The following is a 26,807-nucleotide window of genomic DNA, read 5'->3' as shown; positions in this document are numbered from 1 at the left end:
TGGAGCGGTTGTGCAAATGAGTTTGAAATGATTCATTGCAGAAACTTTCGCCCGCATTGTTTTGCAGCTGTTGAGATTCAAACGTTCGGCTCGCAAGGGAAGGAAAATTGTGACGCAGGGATGGGTGGCGATAATAATTTAAGTTTTGCAAAAAAAAAAATCAACTTCCGAGCATAGAAATTGGATAGAACGATATTGTGCAGTGGAACGGATTTGAATTCTTTGTGTTTTAAATTGAGAATTGATATGTTAAAGTTGACAGCTTTGTCAAGGAAAGGGAAAAAAGGAATGCTAGAGCCATCAAAAACTCAGGGCACCCTTGAGGGTGCACATGAGTGCTCATGGATTGCAAATTTACGAGGCCGTTTGAGCTTTATGTAAGAGCGTACTTTAAAGCGCATTATTTTAAGAGTAGAATTAGACGCCAAAATGTATGCAAATTACAAACTTTCTTTTGCTGACAACCTTCTAAAAGGTTATTCAATGTTAAAAATGATCAATATGCAGATCAATATGGTTGTGTAGCATCCGCAAAGCTTTAGGTCGAATTTGATACAGGCACCAATGTTATAACAGTTTAATTAAAATTAAACAACAGTCAAAACATACTTTCTTCATAAACTCCAGCACAGCTACAATACGCTACCTTGTCTCACTCCAAGAGGCCAACATAAATCCTTCAAACATATTGCCGCACACTGTTTCCGGCGAGCATCATTACACTCATTGCTATTTAGTAACGCTTGGGGAACCTCCCAAACCGTTCCACCACACCAACCTTGAAGTAAAAACTGGAGTAACGCGGGAGTACATCCACTTGCTTCGAACTTTATCGATTTAAAAGGATCTACACTCCGCACCACATTAGCCTTTCGGGACACCACCCTAAAGGAACCGCTCCGCATCTGATGAGCATACGTTCCGAAAATAAACCGATCCTTTGGGGGCTGACTTCTCCTTCCCGGATGGTTTTTGACTGCATTGCAGATGATTCTCCACCGGCTGCCAGGAGAAAAAAGTGCTGCTGCTGCTGCTGCTGCTGCTTTGGTTTGGAGATTTTAAAGCCACACCGAGCCGGGGCGTTGTTGTGCGATTTAGACTTGAGCTCCCCCACAGCTCACACACACACACACACACACACTGCAACTGTTTCAGGCGCCTTCTTTCGGTGATTCACACAAATTTCATTTAACGCCCACCCGTCCATTTCCCTTTTTCTGTGAACTGTCCTGCACAGGATGGTGAACGTGTAAGGTAAGTTTGGCTGTGAACGATGCACAGTTTCCCACTCGTTGTGTCTCGAACTCGAACTGTGGTCCGGTTCGGCCCGTAACCCTCACACAACCACCAGCCAGCATTAAATACCGTTTGCCCGTGTGAGTTTCACGGTAGAGTTACGAGACAAAAGGGGTGAGCGAGATTGGGGCGTGTGAGAGATGAAAAGAAGGGCAACAATTTTCAAGGACGCTTGCGAATGTTTCCACCAACGATAGCACACAAGAAAAAGCTTCCCGTGCGAGCTAGTTGAGAAGATGAGATTTTGCAAAGTGGAAAAGCGAGGGCCAGAAAATTGTATAGACACATTAGCAAAACTTTGTGCTTGATAAGGGGGTCTTGTGTGTGTGTGTGTGTGTGTTTAATTTAGTTACAGAGTTCTCTTACATGACAAGGTCATTTAATGCATTTGTTTTTTAAACAGGCCAAATTTCAAAACTGAATTGAAACGGCGAAAAAATGAAATAAAAACCGGATTACGTCTTCAATAATAAACCGAGCGCTTTATACGTGCAATAAAATATTCATGCTCACCCGCTTGCAACGGCTAATGAAACCATTCCTGCTTTTTAATCAACCCCTAAAGAAGCTGTGATGAGGTTGGGCGTACAAATGAAAGACAAAGCCAGCCAAAGATGAGGCAAAAGAAAACAAAACGGCACACCAATCCCTATCCTAAAGTAACCTTCAATTGAAATGATGCTTTTTTCCTGCTTCGCCTTCTTCTTCCTTCGCTTTTATCCTTCCCCCATACAAACCTTCGCCGCCTCCGAAAACGCCCGCCTGTAAGACGCCAAAACCGACAATCACCAAACCAAGCCGGAAGTGTTCGTGCCTTTGGACTGTGCTTCGCGGACTCGAACAATAAAAAACCTCCCATACCAGCACCAACATTAGCCGAAACGGCTCAGTTCCGGGGTGGGTGTTGTGTTTGACCCAAATCTTTATCTCTTTGTTGTTGTTGTTGTTGCGAGCTACTCGATGGTATAGTGCGTACACACACACACACACAGGCAGAAGAAAATACAGTGGATAAATAGTTTCCGGAACAAGCGAAACTCTTACCTCGGCGAAAAAAAAAACGGGAGTCGAACCGACAAACGGATGCTTTACCGTTTCACACAACACCACAAACTTTTCACCAGTTTTAGTACACTTTTCCCGGGGCTTTCTGCTCCCGTCCCAAAAATACGCCACCACTGTTAGTATGCCGAGTCTTTTTTTCCCCCTCCCTTAATCTCATGAATTATTCAGACGCTTTTATTTGGTCGGTGATTCCGAGAGTGAGCGAAAATCAAGAAGCGTTTCGCGTTGTGGTTTTATTCAACAGCGAACTGGTTCCTTTGACACTGCTTAGGGAGATAGTTTTTTGTGTGTGTGTGTGTGTATGTGTCTAACCTCTGTATCTGGTATCTTTTCGACCCAGCCACATTAAGCAGAACTGCACAGCAGTACAACACCACCTCTCGCAGTGGTTAAATGGAGAAACACGAAGGACACATGTGTGGTGCAAGCGTGTCCTCTTCCAACGTTCTGGTGGCGTAGTACAAACAGTGGAGTGTCCCATTCTTATCGCTGCTTGGGACGCACCATCTGGCCAGGGACAAAAGGAGTTTTCCAAGCACACACACACACACAGAGAAACACCGCAGGACACGGTAAAAATTTTTGCTAACACTGCCAATGATGCTGAGCCGTGCACTGGGCAGGACATCGGTGACAATGTAAATTGGATCCGTGAGGCGATTTACGCAACCCAAATTTGTCTTCATTGCTGTGCTGTGTTTTCTTTAGGTGAATGAATGCAGTAGTTAAGAGACTCCCGCAACGGTCGGTAACTAACCTTCATCTGGTTAGTTCTGCAGATGAATTTCGCTACTTGGCGTGACGTGAAACCTCCTCCTACGACACTCAATTTCACACACAAACCAAACTGTACCTTTTTGTACAGTCGGAAGCGAAATAAGCTCTCAAGAGTATGAAACAATAATAAAATAAGGTAATTTTATTATGCTAATAGCATAACTAAGGGCCCTCCCTGCACTATGCGAAAAACGCCTAAATGTATGCAAAGAGCAGCACATATTACCAAGGATGCACATTGTGTTTTCAGTGTGATCAAAAAATGTTTGGATTAATGGGAAGGAAATAAGGTTAAATTTGAATTAAAATCCCCTTTCTTGATCTCACGAGCACCTAGGATGTTATTATTTATTCTCGATCGAGCAAAAGTTGAGCATCTCCTTCGATATGTCGTCCATAGCCCTTGACTCAGTAGGCTTTGTCGATCTACTAGGTGCTCTTAAAAAGAAGCCGAACATTCTGCATGTCACGTCTTTTATTCAAATGTTCGTTTTAATTCACTTTTCACAATCCACTTTTATGAATCGTATTTTATGAATGATTTTTTACCACAACGAAAATACACACTCAAAGTGCTGTACACAAAATATTCTAGAGGTGGCACTCTTTTACCATCAGTCAAAGCGTAATTAAAACAGCAGTTAAACCGAAACAGACTAACATAGCAATCGCGCCTAATAGTATGCAATTGGTAAAGCAAATCTTCAAGAATCTTGCTTTAACCATGAAAAACTCTCTCCACTAAAATGTTTTAGCTGGTTTGCTCCTCTATTTCAATGAGCTATAAAAAGGAACAAAAGAAATGTATAAAAACCTCACAAAAAAACAAGCAAAACTCTATCTTCACATTCGTCTCTATTTTTTTGCAGAACACAAATTTAACCACACCTTGGCCACAGATACGCCTTCGGTGGAAATAAAGGCTTACCCAGCGCGTTGCCCTTTTTTTTGCTGCTCACCAGTTCACAGCCACTATTCCGTCTTTGCATTATTTATCTGTGCATTCGCCATTTGCAACAGAGTATGGCGAGAAAATTCATTACCTTTGTGAGGCAACCGTGCGATAACTTTGCCCGGTCCCCTGGAAGCAAAACGTGAAGACTGATTTTTGGCTTTGTTGTTTGGTGTGAAGCTTTCGGGGTGTGTGAAGAGAAGCGAAAAGTAACTTCGAACCACATCTTCTGTGCCAAACAAATGGTGCAAGTAAAAAACTCTTAGACTTGGAGTTTGAAAATGAAACTTTTTTTTTTTTAGCTCCTGGGACATTACTCTTTCATCCGCTTTTTGGCTGTATTTTGTGTGGGGAGTGAAAAAAAAAAACATACAGACGAGTCTTGTCACGGTGAGTATTTATTTGCTGCTGGTAAACTTGGGACAAAGAACCAGAGCGAGAGTGAAAAAGGAAGATTTATTTAAGGCAATTAAATTTACCATTTTTGCATTTGAAAATCGCTCTAAATACTTTCACACTAACGTAATAATTCTATGTGATTAATAAAGAGCTTTAAGACCTCAAACCATGAAATATTCATGCCAAATAAATGTTATAGTCAAAGATTGAGTATAAAATAAACTCGTAAAGCCCTGTTGAGTTAGACGCTCGTTCGATTCAATTTGGTTTAATCAACGCACTTTTTATTTATTTACTACTCTTCCCATTAAAAATGAGCCAAATCATCAATTATGACCGTTCCCAACGACCCATTACAAGCTCTAACTCTTCCTTCCTTCCTGCGTCATCCTTCCCATACCCAGAGCGGAAATATTGTAAACCGCACCACCACAGCACATCACAGCGCCGCCTGTTGCATTCGAACCACAATCGTACTGATACATAAACTAATCATAAACTGCACCCTGCACTGCAACTTCACGACGGCAACGATGCCGTGCGATAAACGCCACCTAACCGCGTTATGGTGACACGCTTCATAAAATGCATCGTATGCAGTTGACACGAAATTGGTTCCCAAATACCTATCTGATTTCACCCCGGGATCGGGCACCATTCACCACGCGGATAAGGGAAAACTGATCGTTGCATATGGCACGGGGCGCACGTGTGGTCGTAATATTGATTTTTATGCTATTGCTACCGAAGCGACGGTGCTTGCCTGGTGCACTTTGGGTAAATTGAGTTTTTACCGCAACGAGCTCCTGCAACGAGTTCAAGCGCTATGTGGGAAGCGTGTGTGTGTGTGTCAATGTGCATTACAAATTGTAAAAAGGTTGTTATTTGATATTTCAAAGTGAAGGGAAGAGAGACTTCCTACCAGAAGTTTTCGTATACTAGAGTACGAGAAGGAGAATTATTTCTTGCCGACAATATGCTGGGTATAGCTAAATTGCATTCGGTTTATCATATCTTCTACGTATGTTGGATGCAACTTCCTGAGCAGGAAAGTTTCACGCAGAATGGAAGACATACTCACATGAATTTAGTATGTGAACATATCGGAGGGGGTGCATTGTATCGGAAAATGCTGTCGAAAAGCAACGACAACGTATGATGTATGATAATATTTAACTAAAAAGCTTTTGTCCTGTAGCTGATACTTTAAAAGCATACTTTCAACGTTGAAGAATAATAAACATCAATTATTGATAGCCGTATAGGACGGTATAGGTTTGATTTTCAAGAAATATTAAAGGCTTTCAACTTCATTTTGCATACTATTTATTTTTTTATTTATTTACAATTGATTATGACGGTCCAATGCCGTATTGTCAACACCGCTTGTGTTGAAAAAAAAAAATTACAATCATATTGATAAGGCATTTCCTCCCTATTATTTGCCTTATCCCGGGCATACTCGGTTGTCATTTTGCATACTACTTAATTCAGAAAATAAAATGTCCAGTATAATGGCCAGTGTCCTAACAATACGGCACTGGACCGTCATAATTAATTATAAATAAATAAATGGCCAGTGTCCAGTATAATGGCAGCCTTACATAATCGAAACTAGTTTTTGCATATGTGTTTCGTTTCGTTTTATTGAAAAATGATTCAAATAGATGTTTCAAAACCATTTTTTAAACTGTTTCAGAGCTTCTTTGGCAATTTCAACCCAAAACAACGATGATATTATACCTAAACAAAGTTGATACCACCTTGGAATGCATTGTACGTAGTTTTAGAGCCTTGCAAAGAGAACGCGATTTCAGTTTGGGCCTTCCAGGGCCTTCACTGTCCATTTGGACAGCCTAAATTAACTTTCCGGGCTGGGTCGCCCGGTACGATTCTAATGACTTGGCCAGCCCAACGGAGCCTGGCAAGTCTTATTCGCTACACGATGGTAAGATAGTCACCCCTCCATCGTTTCGTCAGTTTTGTTGAGTGCTACGACTTTAAAGGTTCTGCACAGTCCCAGCTTCGTCCGTCGTGACTGATTTTTTTGAGACAGATTATGATCGGTTGGCAGCCAGTAGGAGCCTTCCATCCTGCTATATATGCTAAATAGATGCAGAGATGGTAGGAGTGTAACTGCTGTTATGCCATCTTCTCAAATATTTGTCGTATCGCGAAGTTCTGATCAGTTAATGATTTTCCGTTTCGAAATCCTCTGATAATTTCTAACTGACTCTTCGACGAATAAGATAAGTACATCTTGTACAATCAGGAAGAATGCCATGCAGATGATTTTCAACTCCGTAATACCTTGGTTGTTGCTGCACTTCTTGTGTATAGGATTGTCAAATTAAATTTGATTAGCCCTGGCTTTGTAGTGATGTGCGTTCCCGCATTTCACAGGAGTAGATGATCCTAAGATTTAAATCAACTTTTCGTCTTTCCTTATTAAATGCACAACCTCAAGAGCTCTTGCGCTGCCGTCGGTGATTTCCTTGATATAGTTTATAAATGAGCTTTTATAGCGTAACTATTTTGCTTGTACTATACAACTGCTTTGCCGCTATAGTTTTGCGTTAGGAACAAAATAAACAAAATTAGCAATAATGTCAAACATTCCGCAACGCATAAAAGAGACGTAATTCGGAAAGTACAGTATTTACTCACCTTCAGCGCACGATCGATCTGCCCGAGAAAGAACGTCAGTAAGGCAATGATGATGAAGTTAACGCCGCCGGCAAAATCGGTCAGCTTGTCAAGCTGAAAGATGGCAGCGATCAGGAAGAATATGATCTGCATCACAACCGTCACGATCGCGCTGATCGCGAAGTGATCCTCGTCCAGTACGTTGACGGCCATCGTGCCACACACACACACAGGCACGTACTCTTTTGCTTTGTAATTATATCACGTTCGGTTTCACCTTGAACTTGCAATCCTAGCCCCTTATTAGGCTTTACCCTTGATATGGGTTTTACCCTAACACAGATAAACACACACAGAGCAGCTCACCTCAAAGCACTTTTCACTACACCGAACGACATACGTTTCATTGCACTTCGGCTCACCTTCTCCAGCTCGCTCCCAACTAATCTACGGTGTGATCTCACGTGTTTGATTGATTTTTCCCCTTTTTTCTTCGATTTATCTTTTTCCCCCCCTTTCTCTAACACACTCTCCTTTCTCCGCTGTGTCCCGCTACCACACGGCTCACCACACTACACTACACCACTTGACTACATGGACAGCAAATATTTCGTCCATTTGGCGCGGATATTTGCTGGCTACTGGCCAGCCGTTTTGCTTCTCTGTTGGGTGAGTTTTTCACCGGCACGCGCGTCCAACCCACTGTCCCCACACGATCACGGCAATCTATTTATGTCTCACCATCCTTGTACAGTATGAGAGAAGAAAAAAACCTCGCAAAAACCGATTCGATATTGGATCGGTGGGGAATGGGAACAAATCTTCCCTATCGAACAGCTACCACCGGGTGTAGGGGTTGGATGGGCAAACTGTGGGGTTGTGGGACGGTTGTGGGGGGGGATTTTTCCGATTTCCGACTCATTTCGTGCGCTGTCGGCCAAAGACGGCGACGCAAACCATACGGGTTGCCGTTTGTCGCTTCATCGCACGGTGCTTGAGCGTCGGATCGAACGGGAAAGCCGCCACACCGTGCCTGTATGTGTCGAATTATGTGTGTCGTTTTTTATCCCCCCTCGAGCCGTGTTTTAGCGTTTCCTTTTTTTGCTTCGGTGTGTTTGTTTTGTATTTTCCAAAACAGCACAAAACTTGAACCGTTTCACTATATTTATCCCTGCGCTGGGTTTGTGTACAAGCGTGTACGTTCTGGCTCTGCTCAACTTTGCTCTCACAGCTAAACGATGAAAAAAAAACTGTTCTTTTATTTTACACACACACACACGCTGCAAAAGAGAGAAGAAAAAAGAAAACAATCAATAAGGCTGTTTTTGCAATCATTTTTCCACCCCTTTTTTTGGGGCGAGGATCGAAAGCATGAAAATGATCAAACCAAAAATTGCAATTTACTCTCGGAAAAAAGGAAACGATTGAGGCGGAGGGAGAAGTGGGTGGTAAAAGATGAAAAATATTCCCATAAACTTCACGACCGTTCCGTTAAATTTCCACTCGCACTCAGTAAAACAAATTATCACTTCAGTAGTCTCTCCATCACCGCTCGGCTACCCCACCCTTCAATCTCACATCTCATCTGTTTACCATGCCGAGGGGGTCATGTTTGCTCAATCTCTCTCGCTAGTGAAATTGTTTTTATTTTGCACAATCCAATTTTCGTTTCTTCGTTTTTTTTCCTCTTTCAAAAAATATAAATGAAAATTGAAAATGGTTCGTTTGTTCATTATAGTATTCAAATGAATGCTGACCCTGTTGAGATCGTTGGGAAACTGATGTGTCAAATGCACAATGTATTTTTGCATTGAACTTTTGGAGCGATAATTCCCACACGCTCGTTGTCTCACTTTTGTGAAATTATTTATTTTTAAAACTGCTGCTAAAAAATGGTGGAAAAAAAACTATGAATCCCCGTAGATGTAGATGAAATTGAAAATAAAATAAACGTTTATTTAAACCATCTATACGAAAACGAGAAACATAAAATTATAATCCCTTAATGTCGTAAAGCACCACGTATACTTTGCTGATCCAAATCCGAATCCGAAGCTTGTACAAAAAGTACAACCTGAACAAACGACCATGCGCCTCCATTAAGAGGCAAACGCTTTTTCGGTACATTTTGCTACTCGCGGGTTAAGGGTGGGAAATAATTTATTTCCATAAAGCTTTTCCCATCGCCACTCAGTTATGCCATCGAGTTAGTTTTAATTATCCAACCGACTGTTTCCCCTCCCTCCCTCGCGTCGTTCGTTAATAACATCGAAACGAGTTTCCTCCGAACGAAAAAGGCTTGCACGGCGTTTTTTGGTTATTAATTTCTACTCCAATATCTTCTCCAACTCTCTGGCCGGGCCGGGCTCTTTGTGGTTCGGTTTTGCGTTAATTATCACACCGCTAGGAGAATGGTCAAATTTATACGTTTTCCTCGCTTACTTGCAGCCTCGGGAACGGCACGATGAAGGGCACCAGCGATGCAATCAATTTGCAGCTGCAGCAGCATCAGCAAACCGGAAAGCGCCAGCACACGACGATCTCTAATTAATCTCCGCTCGGCAGCAGCATATGCTAATGAAGTGGTCTTACGGTATCCCCGGACACACGACAAAAAAGGGGGCGAGAGCGCAGCAGCCGAGGGTGGTGAGATGAAAATTCATCAAACGATCAGTACCGTTTGAAGTGCGCGTGCTGTCCTGCTTGTTTCTGATTTGTTATCGCGGAAACGCGAAGTTCAAGTTCAAGCACTGAAAATGATCCCTGCTGCTACTGCTGCTCCTTTCGGTGGAAAATGGTTTATGCCGGGGTTTTTTTTCGAAATTAAAAGAGTTTTGCTTTCGTTAGAAGAAGGAAAGAGTTTTGTCGTTGAATTGAAATTTATTATTCAGCAAATACTCCTCCATTGGAATGATTCGTTTTGATAAGATCTTGAGTAATTAATTTTCAATATCTCTTCTCAAGATGAGAAAGTTTTGTAATATTTATATCATCAAAGAATAAAAGGGTTGCTTTTTAATGGAATGGAGCGCTTCATTTTAATTTTTAATCATAAAATAACATTCAACTTTAAAGAAAGTTCCATCGGGTAGTATGAATTCGTCAAAAGTATTTTGTTTTTGTTTAAAATTCTGTGGCAGATTTGATATTGAACGAATGTTGAAAATCAAATGATCTTGGTCACCGGTCTTCACACGTTAGGACCGTGGTTCAAATCCAATCCAAACTGCTCCACTGTAGTACGAACTGACTGTCTAACTACGTGGTATCAACAAGTCTTGTAAAACAATTGATGAAAAGCATGAATTTGCAGGTCGTTAAGCCAAGAATAAGAATAAGAAGAAGATGAAGATGAAGAAAAAAAACATGGAGGAGGAGTTTTTCTCCAATCAAGTGTCTAAATTTTGCTAAGCGTCAGAACATAGCTTAACATTTCACGTAAATGCAGCCATTTAGGTGCTAATGAATATGACGAATCATTTTTACACTTCAACTTCAAAATTTAACTTTAAATGTATAATCGCCTCTGCAAAAAATATTGTAAAATGTTATCTGTTTATATTAAAATATGGAAAAAGAATTGCGCAAAATGCAGCTACAAATATCTAGGAAATTATTAAATAATTTGGTTTTTTTTAATTCAAAATAAGCTCTTAAATTTTTTTGCATTACCTATCCTGCATACAGACTATAAAACCTTCGTAAGAAGCTTACACCTTTTAAAATAATTATAAATCAAGCGCTCCCGTCGCATACACATTTGATGTGAGGGAAAATAATAATTACACAAACTCGGATCATCCTTACGAACCGGGGTAGGCAAAGCCATCCCTTAGATGTGTTTGTCCCTTGCACCTGACCAGAGAGAATCCCTCCGGCAATGTAGAAGAAACGCAGCAACTAACGCCACCCGTATACCGTGCATCGTACGAGGCACAATGTTTCCGAACGGTTGTGTGGCCTAGTGCGGCTGGGCATCTGCCTCGTTTAGCAAAGCTGGTACGCACGATGCATAACGATGCACATACACATCGGTATCATATCCCGGTAGTCGTACCTTGCCAGCAAAACGTCAAAATAAATAAATACCAAGTCCAACCGTACGGCCTTGACTCGGTTTCAACGGCGAGGGAAAACCGGACGGTTTTCGCCCATCGCCCGGCTATTTACATAGGCCAACCTACTGGACCAGCAGCAGGCAGCTAGGCAAGCTCAAAAACCTGGCAGGAAATCAAATATAAGCTGTTGCGCCTGCTTGTTTACCTCGGCTGTTCTCTCGCTCTCTCTCCCTCTCTCTCTCTCTTTCTCTATCTGTCTCTCGTGCTTTTGCATTCGGATTACGTGTGCTCTTTTCACTCATTATTTCTATCCTGTTCTCTCTCCCTTTCCGTCCTACATCTGACGCCAATACAGAACGCTATCATCTGCTCGTAGTATTCCATAAAAGTTTAGCAAAAAAGAATAACTCATTGAAAATAGATTTACTTAAAGTGAAACCTTTTTCTTTTATTTTGCTTCTTATTTTCCCACACAAGAGCATGGGATATAAAAAGCAATAAAATAACAATTTCCCCGAAACAACACCATTGAACTGCGGGAAATCGAAAATCGTTCTCGCACCGTGGGTGCACCGTCGTTGTCACACACTGCTGGCCGGTAGGGAATCTTATTTGTCGGTTCGACTACCGTTCGCGATGGGTGGCCTTCAGAAACGTACCTCCTTCTTATCCTCCGCCCCGCCAGCCTTCTCCTCTCTGCCGACCAATGACACAAAGCGATCGATCGGAGTCTAATTAAAATCTAAAATGGAACCATTTCCATCCGCGAGCCCTTACCGGGTCAACCGCGTCCATCGGATGTGCATTGCACGTAAATTGCACTCGGCATGTGGTCCCGTGGACTCTAGTCGAGTCATGTCGTGGTAAGGTGGGACTGCCTTTCCCAAGGCAAGCGCGTCACATGCGTCACACGTCCGAGTGTGGTCGTTTCACATGCTTTTTTTTTCGTCTGAAATTCTATTGCTTTTTTAAATCCGATTCACTCGCTAAATCGCTGTGGAAAACATTTTTCACCGTTAGAATTAAATTCAATTCAACAAACCCCTCCCAGACGGAGAGGATTCGGATTCACGAGCACCGTTATCCATTCCCAAACTCAATTCCAAGCAGCAGAACGAATGATGCCGCTTGATTGAATTAATTTCCCATCAAGTTTTGGGAGGGAAAAGTTTTCTCCTTTTCCGGGGCAACGTGTTCGACACACACACACACACACAAAAATTGGACGAAATTCAAAAGTCGCCCCTAAAAAAACTGCCCGACGGGTTCTCACTCACGCCATTTCAGTCGATCTCTTGAAACTATTATTTTCTGCACCTTTTGCAAAACCTCAGCTTTTACCCATCACTCCCCCCCTAAACCGGAAGCTGCCATGACCGGTCAATTTAAATTAGTTTCCGCACAATAATTCTATTATTCACTCTTCCGGCGGTCATTCGACGTTCGATGGTTTTTGGTGATAGACTGGTGGAAGCGGTGGCCACAAATACGACACACAAAGCACGACGGCACGTTTGAAGCGTGAAGTGTATTTCTATATACGTGTGTGAGTGTTTGTTAGTGGCTCACTGAATGGTACTATTTTTACAACCCCTTTTTCCCTTGGACGGTCAAACACACACTGGTTGCATGGTAGGGGAAAACGGAGGGAGGAACCTTCCACCGAAAAATTATACGTTGCGTGTACACCTATCCAACAGAGGTGGAACAGGGTTGGACGTTTTTCCGGATTTTGCTCATAAAATAGCAAACCACCAGGCGCCTCCATCGCCGCACCACGTGCACCGGACCAAAATGCCATGTTTTGACAAACCCGAACCGAAAGATCGCGTGTACGGCGACACTTGCCATCAACAGCTTGCTTACGGGGTGATTGAATGTGAAAGATTGAACTGGGCAGTGACGTATTTTTGTACCACCGTTGCTGCTACAGCGGAATTGAGTTTATCTGGCTCATATCTAAGTAAAATAAGCATCAATTCGATGTTGTTAAAATTTGAAAGAAATTGATCATATTTACAGAAACAATTTAAACGATAAAATATGCCTTTCAAAATGACACCACTACAAACCATTCGTCACGCATCGTTAAAGCCTCCACATACTCAAATATTGTGGGAACACTGCACAAAAAAAAAAAAACAAGGTAAAAAGAGAGCGAAATTGCAAAGGAGCGCGGTCCGCAAAAAAAAGATGGATGACAGAAGACACGCACCAACACACACGCACAGAAGACGAGCTGATAAACGAGAGAAATCGCGCGCGCTCTTGATACGAAGGTAGACCAACGTACTGCTAGGTGGGAAAAAATGGAAAAACAAAAACTACCCTACACAACAAGGGCACAGCATCAACCTTATTCGGTCCTCTACAAACTCCTCTACTCACTATACCTTATTCTTTGATGTTTGGAAGGGACTACGGGGCAGGAGGAAAAGAAGGAAGCATCCGCGAAACAAAAATGGAATGCGAAGGTTAGCAAGACCAGACCAGAGTAGGAGAAAAAATGCGCCTTAAAAACACACAGAAAAGGAAAACACCTTTAAAAAAATCTTTTCACATTCAAATACGTTCGAGAGCTTTGCTGCTGGGTTGTCCTATTGCTACAACATTGCAGTAAACGCTAAATGAGGAGCAGCTTTTATCACGGACACTAATTTTAATCCCGTTTCCCGTAGCTGCCATGTACCTTGCACGGACACTATTCTGAACCTGCTGTTGCTGCTGCTGCTGGTGCTGCGAAAAAAAACGGAACACCCGTGTGGCGGCGACCAGTTTCGTGCGCGTTTGCAAACCTTTCCTTTCACTGTCAGGGTTACGACCGTACGAGACGAACACTCGATTGTGACTCTTGAGCGCGGAGTCGCGCACAAAACGCACGCTAACGTACAGCGAACGATGCGAGGATGTGTTCGCCAAAAAAAAAAAAAAAGGATACCGAAGCGAGACAGTCAGTCTGCCAAGGTTTTGCTATTGTTCGTGTTCGCTGTTTCTCTCTCGTTCTCGGTCTCGGGGATTCCTAGGCTCGATTGCTGCACAGCGGGAGATTAATGTGTGTGAATTTTTTGCTCCAATGGAGACGCATGGTGGTACGTCAGGATACTACAGCGACGCATTGCTTTATAGAGAGAAGAGTGTAGGACGCCGAGAGAGAGAGAGAGAGAGGAAATGAGATTGAGAGCATAATGATGCGTGAGAGTTGAGCGAGAGAACTTATGCATCAACTAACTATGGAGAAATGACAGCCAACTGTATTATAGGATGCCGCTAAACAAGATCAGTAGTATGATCCTATCTTTTTGCTGAAGTTATCTATCTTCAGCATTTTTTTTTATACATAGTTTTGATGCATATAATGCAACTTTTAAATCAATAAGTGTTATTTTACAAATGGGTGGTGGAATAATGCAAGTTTCTTGTGGAACTATTTATTTGGAAGCATTCCCTCTATTCCATCATAGGCATCATACGTAACTATATGTAAAAATATCTGTGAAATTTATACATGTTTTTTAGTACATATTTTTATATAAATCAGCAATAGAAATCGCTTTCTAACACTAGGGGATTTTAGAACCTTCGTCTCAAAAGAGATGAACAGTTTATCTGCACAATGTTGAAAGCCTTCTCTTCTCTCACATCGTATAGCAACGTGCAGCATTTTTCACCTGCTGCTGCTGCTGCAAACTCTCTGTTTACGCCCGTTTGTACAAAAAAACCAGAAACAGTGTTACTGACTTCATGTCCAATTGGGCCGAAAAAAATATTAGAAAACATTTTCGGAATTTTTGTTCTTGAATATGTACTTCATTGTTAATCACCCTTTCTTAGTGTGGATATATTTCACCTTTAAGCTTTATAAGTGATATAAGAAGACAATTTTAAATGTGGAAAAGGTAATAAAATATTGTGAAAGAAGTCATGCAACAGATAACAACCATTTGTTAAAGTTGATATAAAAAAGAGAGTAAAAATTAACAATTACTTGTGCTGTGCACGTCTGGTGATTTTTTCTTTTTCGAGCACAGAAATATTGTACTTTTTTTACATGTAGCTCTTGCACAAACCTACAGAAAGAAAGTATCCGAAACTCGAGGTCTTTTTATGATACGATTTTTGTTTCTCCCTCTCTCAATTAACTTAATCGTTCCTTTCCCACCATTATACCGCGAACAAATTCATTGTCCCGCATTGGCACCAATATCAGTGTATTAGGATCCAATTACTCGTATGATTATACGTTAGCAAAATCGGAAGGTGTAGCAGCATACTGATACAATCCTCATCCACAACCAGTGACACTTTGACCCACTCCTGCAACCAATCGATCATGCTTTCCGCACTCATGTTGTGTGCATTTAGTCCCCGGATGTAGCAGGCGTGCTTGAGCGATTCGATTGGCATATTGTGAACGCCACCCTCGCGCTTAATCGCCATATCCATGTGATGTACTATGTAGGCTCGTTCGCTTAACCGAAACCGCCGCAGCAGTCCGGCATGAATGTCGTGTAATCGGCAGAGATATTTCTAGAAAACAAAAAACCGAAAACGAATCATTACAGGTGTACTTTGAAATACAAAAAGAGCGCTGTTAGCTACACTTACCAGATGAGATGAGGATAAACTGTTCAGATGAAATGGCGGCCGTTGGAATACTTCCCTTACGTCCAATATTTCTTCCGACGTTGGATGTAACCCACTGCCCAGCAAACCCAATATATAGCTAAACTTCTCGTACGCCGGATCGTGTGACTTTTTCAGTGCGTCCAGCTTCGACTGCATGCAGCGAAATACGCGCCGATTGTACAGGAGCCGATTGCGTAGATCTATCTGAGCGAAATCCACCTTCTGCTGTACCGACCAGAAGTGAGACGTCAGTAGCGTTCGAGGGTACATATAACTGGAGGGAAGAGAATGACCATTAATCGTTTGGTAAATTAAAGATATTCGAGGCCTTTACTTACGCTAGAGGAAATATCACATAATTCGCGAACGGTAGCGCCGATATAAGCAACACCGGTGCCACCTTTTTCATATCCCGTGGCATCTGATAGTACAGCTCGATCTCCTTCCGCGTCAGGCACCGCAGATCATTGTCGTGAGAGTAAACGATTTTCGTGATTTTGACTAGCTTCTTCATGTCGTTGAAGAAATCCCGAACACCGACAAGAAACACCCGGTAAACGTGTACCGCCGACGGGAATTTCTTCTCGATTACCTTGTCATAGTTTTTCACGTAGTCAAAAAACCGTGAAAACACGTACCCCTGCACGTTGCGCTTCACATTCTCCCGGCTGTATTTGGCTGCCAGTCGCTCTTTGGTGGACTGCTTATCGTTGCTGTGAAGAAACAAATGGGTGTGAAAATTAAAATTTAACTTCCCGCTAATTGATTGCACACAATTGTCTCCTTTTTGTCTTACTTGTCCTGTTTCGGGATCTTATCTTCACCACCGGCAGTGCTCTGGTATCGTACCGCACAACGAATCGCACTGCTGCCCACGAACGATACGGGCTGCCGCTGTTGTAGCACGTGCTGCTGATAGCGGCAGAGTGTTCGCAACAATGTCACGGACATGGTTTCAGCGGCAAACCGGGAACGAAATTGGAACTGAAGTACAACGCGCTTTTTTGTCTATATTACATCATTTTTCTTCCCTATATTGCGAACGACAACACACTGCACAGCCGGCCGAATGTTTATCTGTTTGACAGCTCAGTACAGTGCGTGCCGGAAAAAAAGTTACACAACATTGGTATAGTGTAAGGTACCATTGCACGAGTGCAATGCTGGGGCACCTGATATGTCCGACCGCTTCGAAAGAAAGTGATATAGCGGGAAATTCACTTGTCCCAACATTTGCTAATAATAAAAATGGTATTCTATTCATACCGTGCTTTATTTCATTTCGGAATTAGATAAATAATTGGAAAGCAAACAATAATAAATTGCCTTTTTTAGTTTACTTTTTGTTTTATTTATTTAAAAGAAAATCACCCTCATTCTTCATTAACTTAATAAAAAACATTTTTTCTCTAGCTTTTGCGATCTTTTCAATCAATGGTTTAGCCAAACACAAGGCTCAGATAGGAATAAAAGCAGGCAGCGTACCGAGCGCTTTACGGCGAAATACCGGAGGTCTGGCATCCTCTTCGGCCTCAGCTTCATCTTGCTTCACATCGTCCAGCGTTGGTTCCGATAGGCTGTCACACGCTTCGGAACCAACACTATTAGCAGCTGTCGGTTGTATACTTACAATTTGGTCACTTACGTCCACCGTGCGTTCTGCCGACTGGGTACTGATGTCCTCTTTGTATCTTTGTTTCATTTTTTCCACTTCACCAAGCATACGTTTCAACTGGTTACGCTCACTAGCACTAAACTCACCCGTTTTATCGTCGTTTGTCATCCGTGATGATTGTCCTTCGTCCTGGTAGTATCGTACAGACGCTGTCACGGTCGGTGTCTGTCGTGGTTTAGGCTTTGGTTCTTCCACTTCCGGCGATGCAGTCGTCGTTGATGGGATGTCAGCTTTTTTACCCTTGACCTCCTTCTTCCCGTGCGGATACGGACATCTAGTACGGTCACATTTACCCTTCTGCTCGAACTCGGGACATTGAAATACGTGTCGATTGGGACACTAGGAATGATAATGCCGGCAAAATATTCATGAAAGAAATTAAAAAAATAACGGGTGAATTAAACCGTCACCAAGACAATATTTCTTCTACAATTCTTATTACCTTGTCCGCTAGTGCACAAAATCCGTTCAAAAATGCATCACAAATGCGCTCCTTTTCGCTCACTTTCTTGTGCAGATAGGGACAAACGTCACGCATGCAGCGTCCCTCGAGGAAAAATGTGCAAACGGGCATCTTTTCGAGAGACACGTCGTGCGACAGTGAGCATCCGTCGAGAATGCACTCACCACGCAGAAACTTCTGGCAGATGCTGACGTGCTTCGGATCGTGCACCTTAGGGCATTTGCCACGCTGATGCGCCAAACACTTCCCCAATCGACGGTAAATATGGCACGGTTCGTTACATTTCCTTAGCTTGCTCGCTAGCACCTGTATGCTGCGCTGTTTGGCCATGCTGAGATGGTTTCGTGTACGGTGATTGTCCGTCCGGATAAAGATACCATCCTTGCGCGCTTTGTACGTTAGTCCACCGATGTCGATTCGGTTTAATCGTGGTTCCGGTGCGAAGGGTTTCGAAGTGGCCGCTGCTTCCACCGTAGCATTCCCTACGGACCGTAGCTTCATACCGTTACGATCCAATGCAAAGCGCATTCCTCTTATGATCAAAAAGTGTTCTTTGGTTTTACGGGCAGGTTTGGGTGGGGTTGTATGGCCTATTGATGACGGAGATGGTGTAACGGATTTTTGTAACTTATTCGTCGAAGAACGATATAACACCCCATTGATGTTGACCAGCACGAGCTGCTTGTTTTTCGAAGCATAAGCAATGGAACTCTTCCCAGGTCTGGGTTTTTCGGGACTTTTCAACATCGGGTTACGTTTACTAAAAACAATTTATTTTTGAAACTTTTTTGAACATATATTTGCATCTCGTTTAACGTTACTTACAGTTTCAACAGCTTTGGATCGGTGATGATGACCTTCTTGGGCGTAATTCCATTTATCCTCGACAGGGCATAACGCTTGACAAAATTCAACTTTTGTATCGAGAACCTTCTTAACGTTGGTGCGACCCTTCGATCGATTCGGAGGCTTTTCCTTTCTGGCAGTGTACTTGCGAGCATGCGGGGCTTAACATTTTCCAATCCCATCACGTTAGGCACACTGCTACGGACAAGCTTGTTCTTCCCGATCCGCACCAAAGGAGCAAGCTGATGGTTGGTGCTAGCTGCTGCTGCTGCTGCTGCTATTGGTGCTACTTCTCGTCCTATCGATTTTGCAACCACAGCAACCTTAGCATCATTCGTGGATGTAGTGGCACGGACTAACTTTCTTCTTGTGTTTTTTATAATCGGATTTACTGTCTCACTAAATGTGATTTTACTAGGGGATGCGGAAGTAGTTCTCGCTACCACGGGTAAGGAAGTTGTGACGCGGGATTGCGAAATGGTATTGGGTACTGTTGTTGTTATTATTGGTGGTGATACCTGTTGAATTCTTAGCTTGTCCAGAAAGGCAGGATTCAGGTGTATGGTGCTGTGGTGGGTTGTTTCGTCTTGCTTTATCTCTGGCCTTCTTAGCATTCCGCTGGACGACAGGAACATAGGATTAATGTGCGCTTTTGCAAACTTTGGATTAATAAATATCTTCGAAGGCTGTTCTGCTGCGTTCGGCTGGGGTTCCATGGTTGTGATGATTTTTAGTATGTTCGAATGCGGATTTTTCAATCGTTTTATGGCCAACGTTCTATTGAGTTTAATTACACTAGATTGTTTAGCTATCACAGACGGAAAATTGGCTAATATAATATAGTTTTAACACACGAAGTTAGAAACACAACACAATGCGATGAAATAATACGTAATTTGTGCATGTGTCAGTGACTACTGTGACACTTCCAGGCTACGTCGTTTATGTTGATGACATTCCAATTGGAATTTTTAAGCGTTTGGGCGAATGTTTTGTGCTAACACCAATTGTTTATTGCTTAAACTGATTATAACTGTTAATTTTACTATCAGTTCAATGTTTATAAAATATAAAACTATCACATGAAGCAACAATCCGCGCAACAGAACTGAACTTGCATATTGTAAACAATAACGACAGCTGTTTTTTGAACTATGGGTAAATATCATGAAAATAACCTTTTTTTAAATTTGATGTATTTATATTTTAAAAACGTTTAGATTCGGCGGCAGGGTGGTCTTTACTGGCAGGACCGGGGTTCGAATCCCATCTGAGACGAAAGAAGTTATGTTTTTATTAAATATTTTTTTATTGTTGCTTTTTCATCATCTGTATTGATTCTGTTAGCTTATGTCTGGGTTCTAATCTAGTACAAAAAACCAAATATTGATCCTTGTTTTTTTTTTTAATTGATTTATAGAGGCTTTTAAATCTCTCAGACTGCAATCGCCTCTCTCTAATTCAATAATTGTCATAGGTTGTTGGTTTCAATAAAATCCAAAAATTTCTTTAACAAAAATAAGAAATACAAATGGGGATGTTCATAAATTACGTTAACCTCGAAGGGTGGTATACACCCTAGCTTTACGATTCGTTACACAAGGAGTAAGGGAGGGTTCGAATCCCATCTGAGACGAAAGAAGTTATGTTTTTATTAAATATTTTTTTATTGTTGCTTTTTCATCATCTGTATTGATTCTGTTAGCTTATGTCTGGGTTCTAATCTAGTACAAAAAACCAAATATTGATCCTTGTTTTTTTTTTTAATTGATTTATAGAGGCTTTTAAATCTCTCAGACTGCAATCGCCTCTCTCTAATTCAATAATTGTCATAGGTTGTTGGTTTCAATAAAATCCAAAAATTTCTTTAACAAAAATAAGAAATACAAATGGGGATGTTCATAAATTACGTTAACCTCGAAGGGTGGTATACACCCTAGCTTTACGATTCGTATGTTTTGGGGGTTTGGAAGGATTCTAAAAACCCGATTTTAGGTTTTCGTAATTTATGGACGGCCCTTATCTGCCTAGAGTGTATCAGTCCTACACGTGCAATTCAATTCTACGGTACGCCATTCCTTAACCTTGCGTTTAATTAAAATAAGAAGTCCTTTTCACACCTAATTAAGCACACACGAACGGGTTAACAAACGATGGGAACATCCGGGAACAATATAGACCCCAAACAACAACAAAAAATGGAATAATACACGAGCTTTAAGGTACAGATTGTATAAACAAACCCATACCCAGTGTTGACGCTTTCCAACACATACCCAGCAACCAGGAATAATGTCCTTGCCATTCATACACTCCACAGGATGTCCAAAAGGCCCCGTATTCACAGGCCCACAAAACGATGGATGCGTCCGGTGTCGGTTGTTCTAGCGGCACAAAAGGAAGATCGGAGACGTACAGGAAAAGAAGCAATGTAAAAACAACACAGGTATGTGTTTTTTGTTGTTTTTGCTGTACCAAGTTCCGGACAGGTTGAAGAAAGTAGTACAAGAAATAAAAAACAGAATCTAGAATCAATTTAAACGTTTTTTCCACTCCTTCTGGGAGTGACGAAGCCTTTGGAAAGAGCTTTGGCCCGCAAAAACATCATGTGCGAAGAGAAGGGAAGTTATTGCCATTGAACAACGAGGATCAAGACGGAAAGGATCGTACCGTTCGTGCAGGAAGCAGGATCATTATTGTGATCACCGCACAACGGGTTTGCGTATGGGATTTGCGACGTTTTAATTGTTGTGAGTGTTTTTGTTGCGTCCCTTCCGGTGTTATGGTTAGCGAATGGATTGTGTCCTTCCCACAGTGGCAGGACACGCTAAGGACACATCCGCATGGCAGTGTAAATGGAATTAATGACCAAATACGAAACCCCCAACTGCCCAAGTGGTGAATCGCTACATTTGCTATGAAAAGGATGTGTTTTGTTTACATTCCATCTCTCCAGACACACAGATGGTGCATCAAACGGTTTGATCCTTGCAGGAAGAAAGCACAGCAATGACAAAGTGTCCGCGCACACACATGTCTTATTGCCTTGATCCTTCGGTTTACGACTTATCTTTCACCTTCCCTTATGACTCGCTATCCTTCATCTTTGCATCTCTGCTTTCACTGTGTGTCATGCTTGGGATCACCTGCCCCTCCTGTGTTTCCTCCGTCGGGTAAATTCTTCCCAAAACAGGAAGAACCGTTTCCCGTCCAACCCATACCTTTCGGTAAGCATTTAGCTTCGGCTTTGTTATGCGGACTAATTATAATTACAAAACAAGGATTAAACTGTCCCAGCCATGAATGGGTCCCATACCTTACCGGGCTGTCCACCGGCAACAAAGAACATCGTAAAAAAGAAAGCGATAATACGTTGCGGAAAAAAGGAATGGACAACCGAAAAAAAATGAATAGAAAGCTTCCTTTCTTTTTATCCTCACTTCATCCGCTGCCGCTTGCAGCCGAACGCAGTCCTTTATGGATGCGCGTGGATTGGCAAGGATAATACACGCCTTCGCTTCCACTGGGATGTAACATGGAACCGCCATAGGTGCCATCATGGGTCTTGTGGTTCATGATTTTGCGTTACGTACGCTAATTATACACCGGAAAACACATCGACTTTTGTGGCAGGACAGTCATGGCACCGTAGTAAATCATTTGTCAGACGCTAATAAGTGCTAAAAAGCCGTCCACTCACTTCCGGGAGTGTGATTTAGCTTGAAAAGTGCATCCTGTGCGTGTGATTATCTAATGCTTCACGTCGTGAGAGAATCGGACTGCACTTGGTGGACAAATGATGACCGTTGATGAAAGGCCTACAACCATAAATAGCTGTCGTGTGATGGAAGCTTTCTAGCCTAGCCAGAAGCAAAAGCATAAAAGGAAAAAATAATCCTTGAACAGGAAGACTTACGATCGAGAGAAAAGCAAAGCATGGATTTTTTTTTCTTTTTATTATCCACCTTTAATGCCACCGGAACCGCAGCGCTGGGACGATAATCGTGCTCAATCGATCATGTTGACAATTTACTATGGGAACGAAGGGCACGTATCAAGGTGTTTGCTTTTATTTGTGATCAAAACAAGTCGATCCCGATTAGGAAAATCAATTCGGTAGCATCTAAAAGCGTTTGGGCCATCATGTCCGGTAGCTGCATATTTTTCTATGCTTTATGTAATCCTTCCGGGAAATGGTTTCGTTTCGTTTTCTCACTCATTGGAAGATCATTTTTATTTTGGAACCATTTGTAGGTTTATTTTGTTCTTCTTCAATGCTTCAATTTGTTACGTTTGTGATTGTACAATGTTTCATCAAGCCAAAGAAATAAGCTATTTTACGCTTAATGTTGTATAGTGCGTCACTTGCTCACAATATATTTAATTTTTGCCGGTCCCACCGTGGTGAAATATTTATTTAGTTCAAACGTGGTCCGGGGATCCGGGACTGAGAGCATTGCCCGAGACCGGGGCGACCTAGCTGGTACGTATAAGGTTCACCGACGAGAGGAACGTTGGACAATCGATGGAGCCGTTGAGGAGTCCAACAACAAAGGCAAGTCTGGCCCGTTGAATGCGTTTATCTAGCTGCAGCAACTTAGGGAAAAGCGTTTAGCTCTACGTTAAATTGCGTTGAGTTCGTGTCAAAGATCGTGTCGAGGAAGGCCACGCACGCGTTCTCCATGATCGAGCTGATCCTCGAAAGACAGCCTCGTATCAGTGAGCACGTCTAGATCTTTGACACAAATGTTCCTCTCAAGAATCCGATTGTTTAGTTGAAGAGTTCAATGGTCCATTACCGTACGGATTTGACGGAAATTTTTGGCCGTATAAATAGAATCAACCTGGTATCCAGCGTCCAGTGATTTTTGCCTATTACTAACAAACTGCACTAAGCTTGTCGTTGTCGACCTTTTTGGGCACAAAACCGTCTGCTCGTACGATATACGCTCATGTAGCTGCGTGTTGAGGCTAGTAGAGGCTCGTGACCCAGAACCTCATACACTTTAACAGAGGCTCACAATGATCTTATGCCAGGATAGTTTGAAACCTCATTCTTGCAGCCCTTCTTGTAGATCGGTGTTAACCATGATACCTTTCAGGAGGTTGTAAAAATACCCGAGTCTATTTAATGCTATGAATATTTTTGCCAATACAGGAGCGATCGTCGCTGAAATGCCATCAGGTCCCAAGGTTTAAGAACGATGGTTTAAGACTACCAATAGCATTGACAACGAATTTATCCTCAAAAGGTGTGGCGAATAGTTCTAGACAAACTTTTCTTGTTTCTAGACAATTTTGTGAATTATCCGAAAAACATAAAAAAGTTATGCTTCTAACCCAAACAGACTCTGACCGGATGCTGTGTGATAGTTTCGCTTGCCGGAAATGAATCTCCGGTGCCATTTTCCACACATTCACTTCCGTCCTGATTCGTTCTGTTTGTTTAGGATGCACAAAAGAATTAATTATTTCATACTGCACGTCCTGCCAGGCTGTGTGTGCGTGTAATTGAGTACAACCGGCCATGGAAAAGGAAGTTGCAATTCGTGTGCAATTGTTCGCACTGGGTGGGCTTGCTGGTCGGTGTAAATGGGAAAAACCCCGCAATCCAGAATAAAATTGGCCTTTCGAAAAGCCGAAAAGATCACTTTTGGCAACAGAACAGGAAGCAAAGCGCTCCGTTTGACGAGCAATGATTTTACGACTTGCCATGCAGCTAACTTCCGCATGCACATTTGGTGTTTTCTGTTGGGCCATAGTACTGCTGCAAGGAAGGAATGCACATGTGTCGTTCCCTTCGGTTTCCTTCCTACCGAACGCAGGTTTAACCTTTTTTTTGTCTCTTTATCCTCCTGTGGCGACAAAACGTGACACAACACAATGCCACGGAACCTGTCCATGAATTGCTTCCGATAGGGTATTCCTTCCTGAGCCTATTGAGTTATAAAATCGGACTTTTGTTATTGGTTTGTTGGGGTCGAATAGGTACAGAACGAAGGGTACATCCTTTTTGATCATTGTACGCCAGCCGACCAGGAACAAGCAAAGCGGAAACGGAAATTAGTGTACAACCCGCGCGTTCGCGATCGGATGTTTATTTCCGCAGTTTGGGAAGGAAATGGAATGGCTTCACGTTTAGTTTTACTTTTTGGTTTCCCTGTGACATTAAGAGAAATTTGAGGGCAAATACATCGATAAACTTGAGCGGAAGACTCGCCACACTACATGATTAATATCTACAGCAGTTCATCAATCCAAAACGACTTCACGCCCAACTTTCCTTTGAAACGAAACACGAGCAAACCGATAAGGAAACCGCGTGAAATGTGACACTTTTCCAACAACGAAAGGATACATCGGCCCGTATTTTTTCAATCCTATGTTTCGCTTTTGTATCTCATTGCGCCGCCCTTCTATTCGATCCGTTGGTAGGTGCTACTAACAGGGGTTTATTTTCTAACCTAACAAGCCTAAAAGTGTGTCCTTCCTAGAGATCCTCACCATCTGCACAAAGAGCAAAAAAAAAAAAAAAAGGATCGTACTGGCTAATGGGTAAATTATGTAAATAGACGGCTGCATTTCGAGGAACCTCTTTCCCGACGCAAACACACTTTTTTTTTACTGTTCCACGGCCACGTGCAGCTGCACAAACGAACCCCACGAGGAAAAGGCAACAAATCACGGAAAGATGATCACATCCTGTGAGGCACGATCGCGATCGCCGGCCCGGATAAGCGGGGTTTTGCCTTAAATTCAAGCATTTAATTGAATTCTACTCCCGTGTGTGGTTCAGTTTTTGTTCCTAAGTTATTAGGCAACAGGGTGGCACATTCCACTCCGAAAACCGACGTCAGCTTGTGGCCGACGTCAGCATGATTCAACACTTTCATGGAAGGTATAGAAGCTTTTGCGGCCAAGACTGTATCATCCTTTTTCCTGCCCTGATCTGATCTACCCTGAGTTTCCTGTGTTTCGGGGATTCGAGGCAAAGTTTGATCCTTTCGCACAACCGGATGAATGTTTTCAATCGGTGTTGAAAAACAAATCCCAAACCGAAAAAGGGATGCTTTTTGCTTCGTCTCCACAGCACTCGATTTTGGTTGATTTTTTAAGGAACCATCATCCGTTTCAAATCGTCATGGTTTTGTCAGTAAAACGGATGAGCGGATATGTAAAGAAAAATACATTTGACTTGTGGATTGTGTTTTACACAGGACACATCAGTTTCGTTTACGGGTGCGTTCTCTTTGCTCTAGCTCTCACAGAACACCGTCGCCCTGCCCGTTGTGGACAAAACGTGGGCAGGATCCGCTATCCGGGTTCGATTCCGGTCACAAAATAAATACAAACACATGATACGATACCTCATGCACTGGATCGATACATCCTGACCGACGGATCGTTGGAAAAAAACAACAACTAATCTACGCCACCCTTCCCTAGACCACAGGATATCTGTATGGTGGGCGTGGACCAAGCGGTCCTTAAGAGACAATAGAATACCCCGTGCGAGAAGTTGTTTGCGATCCCAAATCTACGAAACCACGGCACATGGTAACGCGGACACGATCGGCAGATGACGTTCCAACGATCGAGCAGTCGTTAAAAGGGCTGATGCTCTGGGGATGGTTTCATGTCGATGGGTAAATATAAAATTCTCATATTTCCGTTCGGTCAAGCCTGGTAGGGACGGATGCGTTTCGTTTACAACTCAGTAAAACTGTCAAGCGTAGGTTTATTACGGTGGTCTTGGTTCGGTTCTACCGCACACGGACAATCTTAAAAAGGATACAAATTTTAAAGGAGCAACATTAAAAAAGTGCTTGTGATTGAGCATTAGGAAAAACCCATTCAGTTTATAGGTTTAAGGAAAGTTTAACGGTTTGTTTAATTTTGCTACATAAATAAAGCAGACGCTCATTAGCTGAGAATACTTGTAAAATGTAATAAAAACTCCACGAAATCGCCATAAATATTGAAGTAAATGTCATAGAGAATTTT

General features: G+C 42.3%; 3 protein-coding genes across 3 annotated transcripts in view; all 3 read right to left on the bottom strand.

Annotated features, from left to right (window-relative positions):
• The window catches only part of LOC126562613 (uncharacterized), a 37,284-nt gene extending 29,918 nt beyond the window's left edge, over nucleotides 1–7,366 (bottom strand). Inside the window, exon 1 of the mRNA XM_050219164.1 lies at nucleotides 7,157–7,366. Coding sequence (XP_050075121.1) covers nucleotides 7,157–7,348 — 192 coding nt within the window. The 5' untranslated portion in view covers nucleotides 7,349–7,366. The remainder of the gene's footprint in view (nucleotides 1–7,156) is intronic.
• Nucleotides 7,367–15,354: 7,988 nt separating this feature from the next.
• Nucleotides 15,355–16,900, bottom strand: LOC126562450 (LETM1 domain-containing protein 1). Its single transcript, XM_050218962.1, has 4 exons — nucleotides 16,616–16,900; nucleotides 16,158–16,532; nucleotides 15,799–16,093; nucleotides 15,355–15,720 (listed from the first exon to the last, which is right to left on the bottom strand). The coding sequence occupies exons 1-4, from the start codon at nucleotides 16,768–16,770 to the stop codon at nucleotides 15,397–15,399; spliced, it is 1,149 nt and encodes a 382-aa protein (XP_050074919.1). The 5' UTR covers nucleotides 16,771–16,900; the 3' UTR covers nucleotides 15,355–15,396.
• Nucleotides 16,901–17,249: 349 nt separating this feature from the next.
• On the bottom strand, nucleotides 17,250–19,536 carry LOC126561768 (zinc finger CCCH domain-containing protein 3). The gene is made up of 3 exons (XM_050218081.1): nucleotides 18,783–19,536; nucleotides 17,937–18,717; nucleotides 17,250–17,833 (listed from the first exon to the last, which is right to left on the bottom strand). The coding sequence occupies exons 1-3, from the start codon at nucleotides 19,517–19,519 to the stop codon at nucleotides 17,276–17,278; spliced, it is 2,076 nt and encodes a 691-aa protein (XP_050074038.1). The 5' UTR covers nucleotides 19,520–19,536; the 3' UTR covers nucleotides 17,250–17,275.
• Between the last annotated feature and the right edge of the window lie 7,271 nt (nucleotides 19,537–26,807).

The sequence above is a fragment of the Anopheles maculipalpis genome, chromosome 3RL, assembly GCF_943734695.1.
Source record: "Anopheles maculipalpis chromosome 3RL, idAnoMacuDA_375_x, whole genome shotgun sequence".
Taxonomy (NCBI): Eukaryota; Metazoa; Arthropoda; class Insecta; order Diptera; family Culicidae; genus Anopheles; species Anopheles maculipalpis.
This window is presented reverse-complemented; position numbering and strand designations above follow the sequence as displayed.

Bases quoted from the DNA above. Each gene is read 5' to 3' on its own strand.
- LOC126562450 (XM_050218962.1), bottom strand. From the start codon at position 16,770: ATGTCCGTGACATTGTTGCGAACACTCTGCCGCTATCAGCAGCACGTG. The intron at 16,533-16,615 runs GTAAGACAAAAA...GTTTCTTCACAG, and splicing joins AAGATCCCGAAACAGGACAA to CAACGATAAGCAGTCCACCA. The intron at 16,094-16,157 runs GTAAGTAAAGGC...TCTTCCCTCCAG, and splicing joins TATGTGATATTTCCTCTAGC to TTATATGTACCCTCGAACGC.
- LOC126561768 (XM_050218081.1), bottom strand. From the start codon at position 19,519: ATGGAACCCCAGCCGAACGCAGCAGAACAGCCTTCGAAGATATTTATT. The intron at 18,718-18,782 runs GTAAGTAACGTT...AATTGTTTTTAG, and splicing joins GATCCAAAGCTGTTGAAACT to TAAACGTAACCCGATGTTGA. The intron at 17,834-17,936 runs GTAATAAGAATT...TATCATTCCTAG, and splicing joins TTTGTGCACTAGCGGACAAG to TGTCCCAATCGACACGTATT.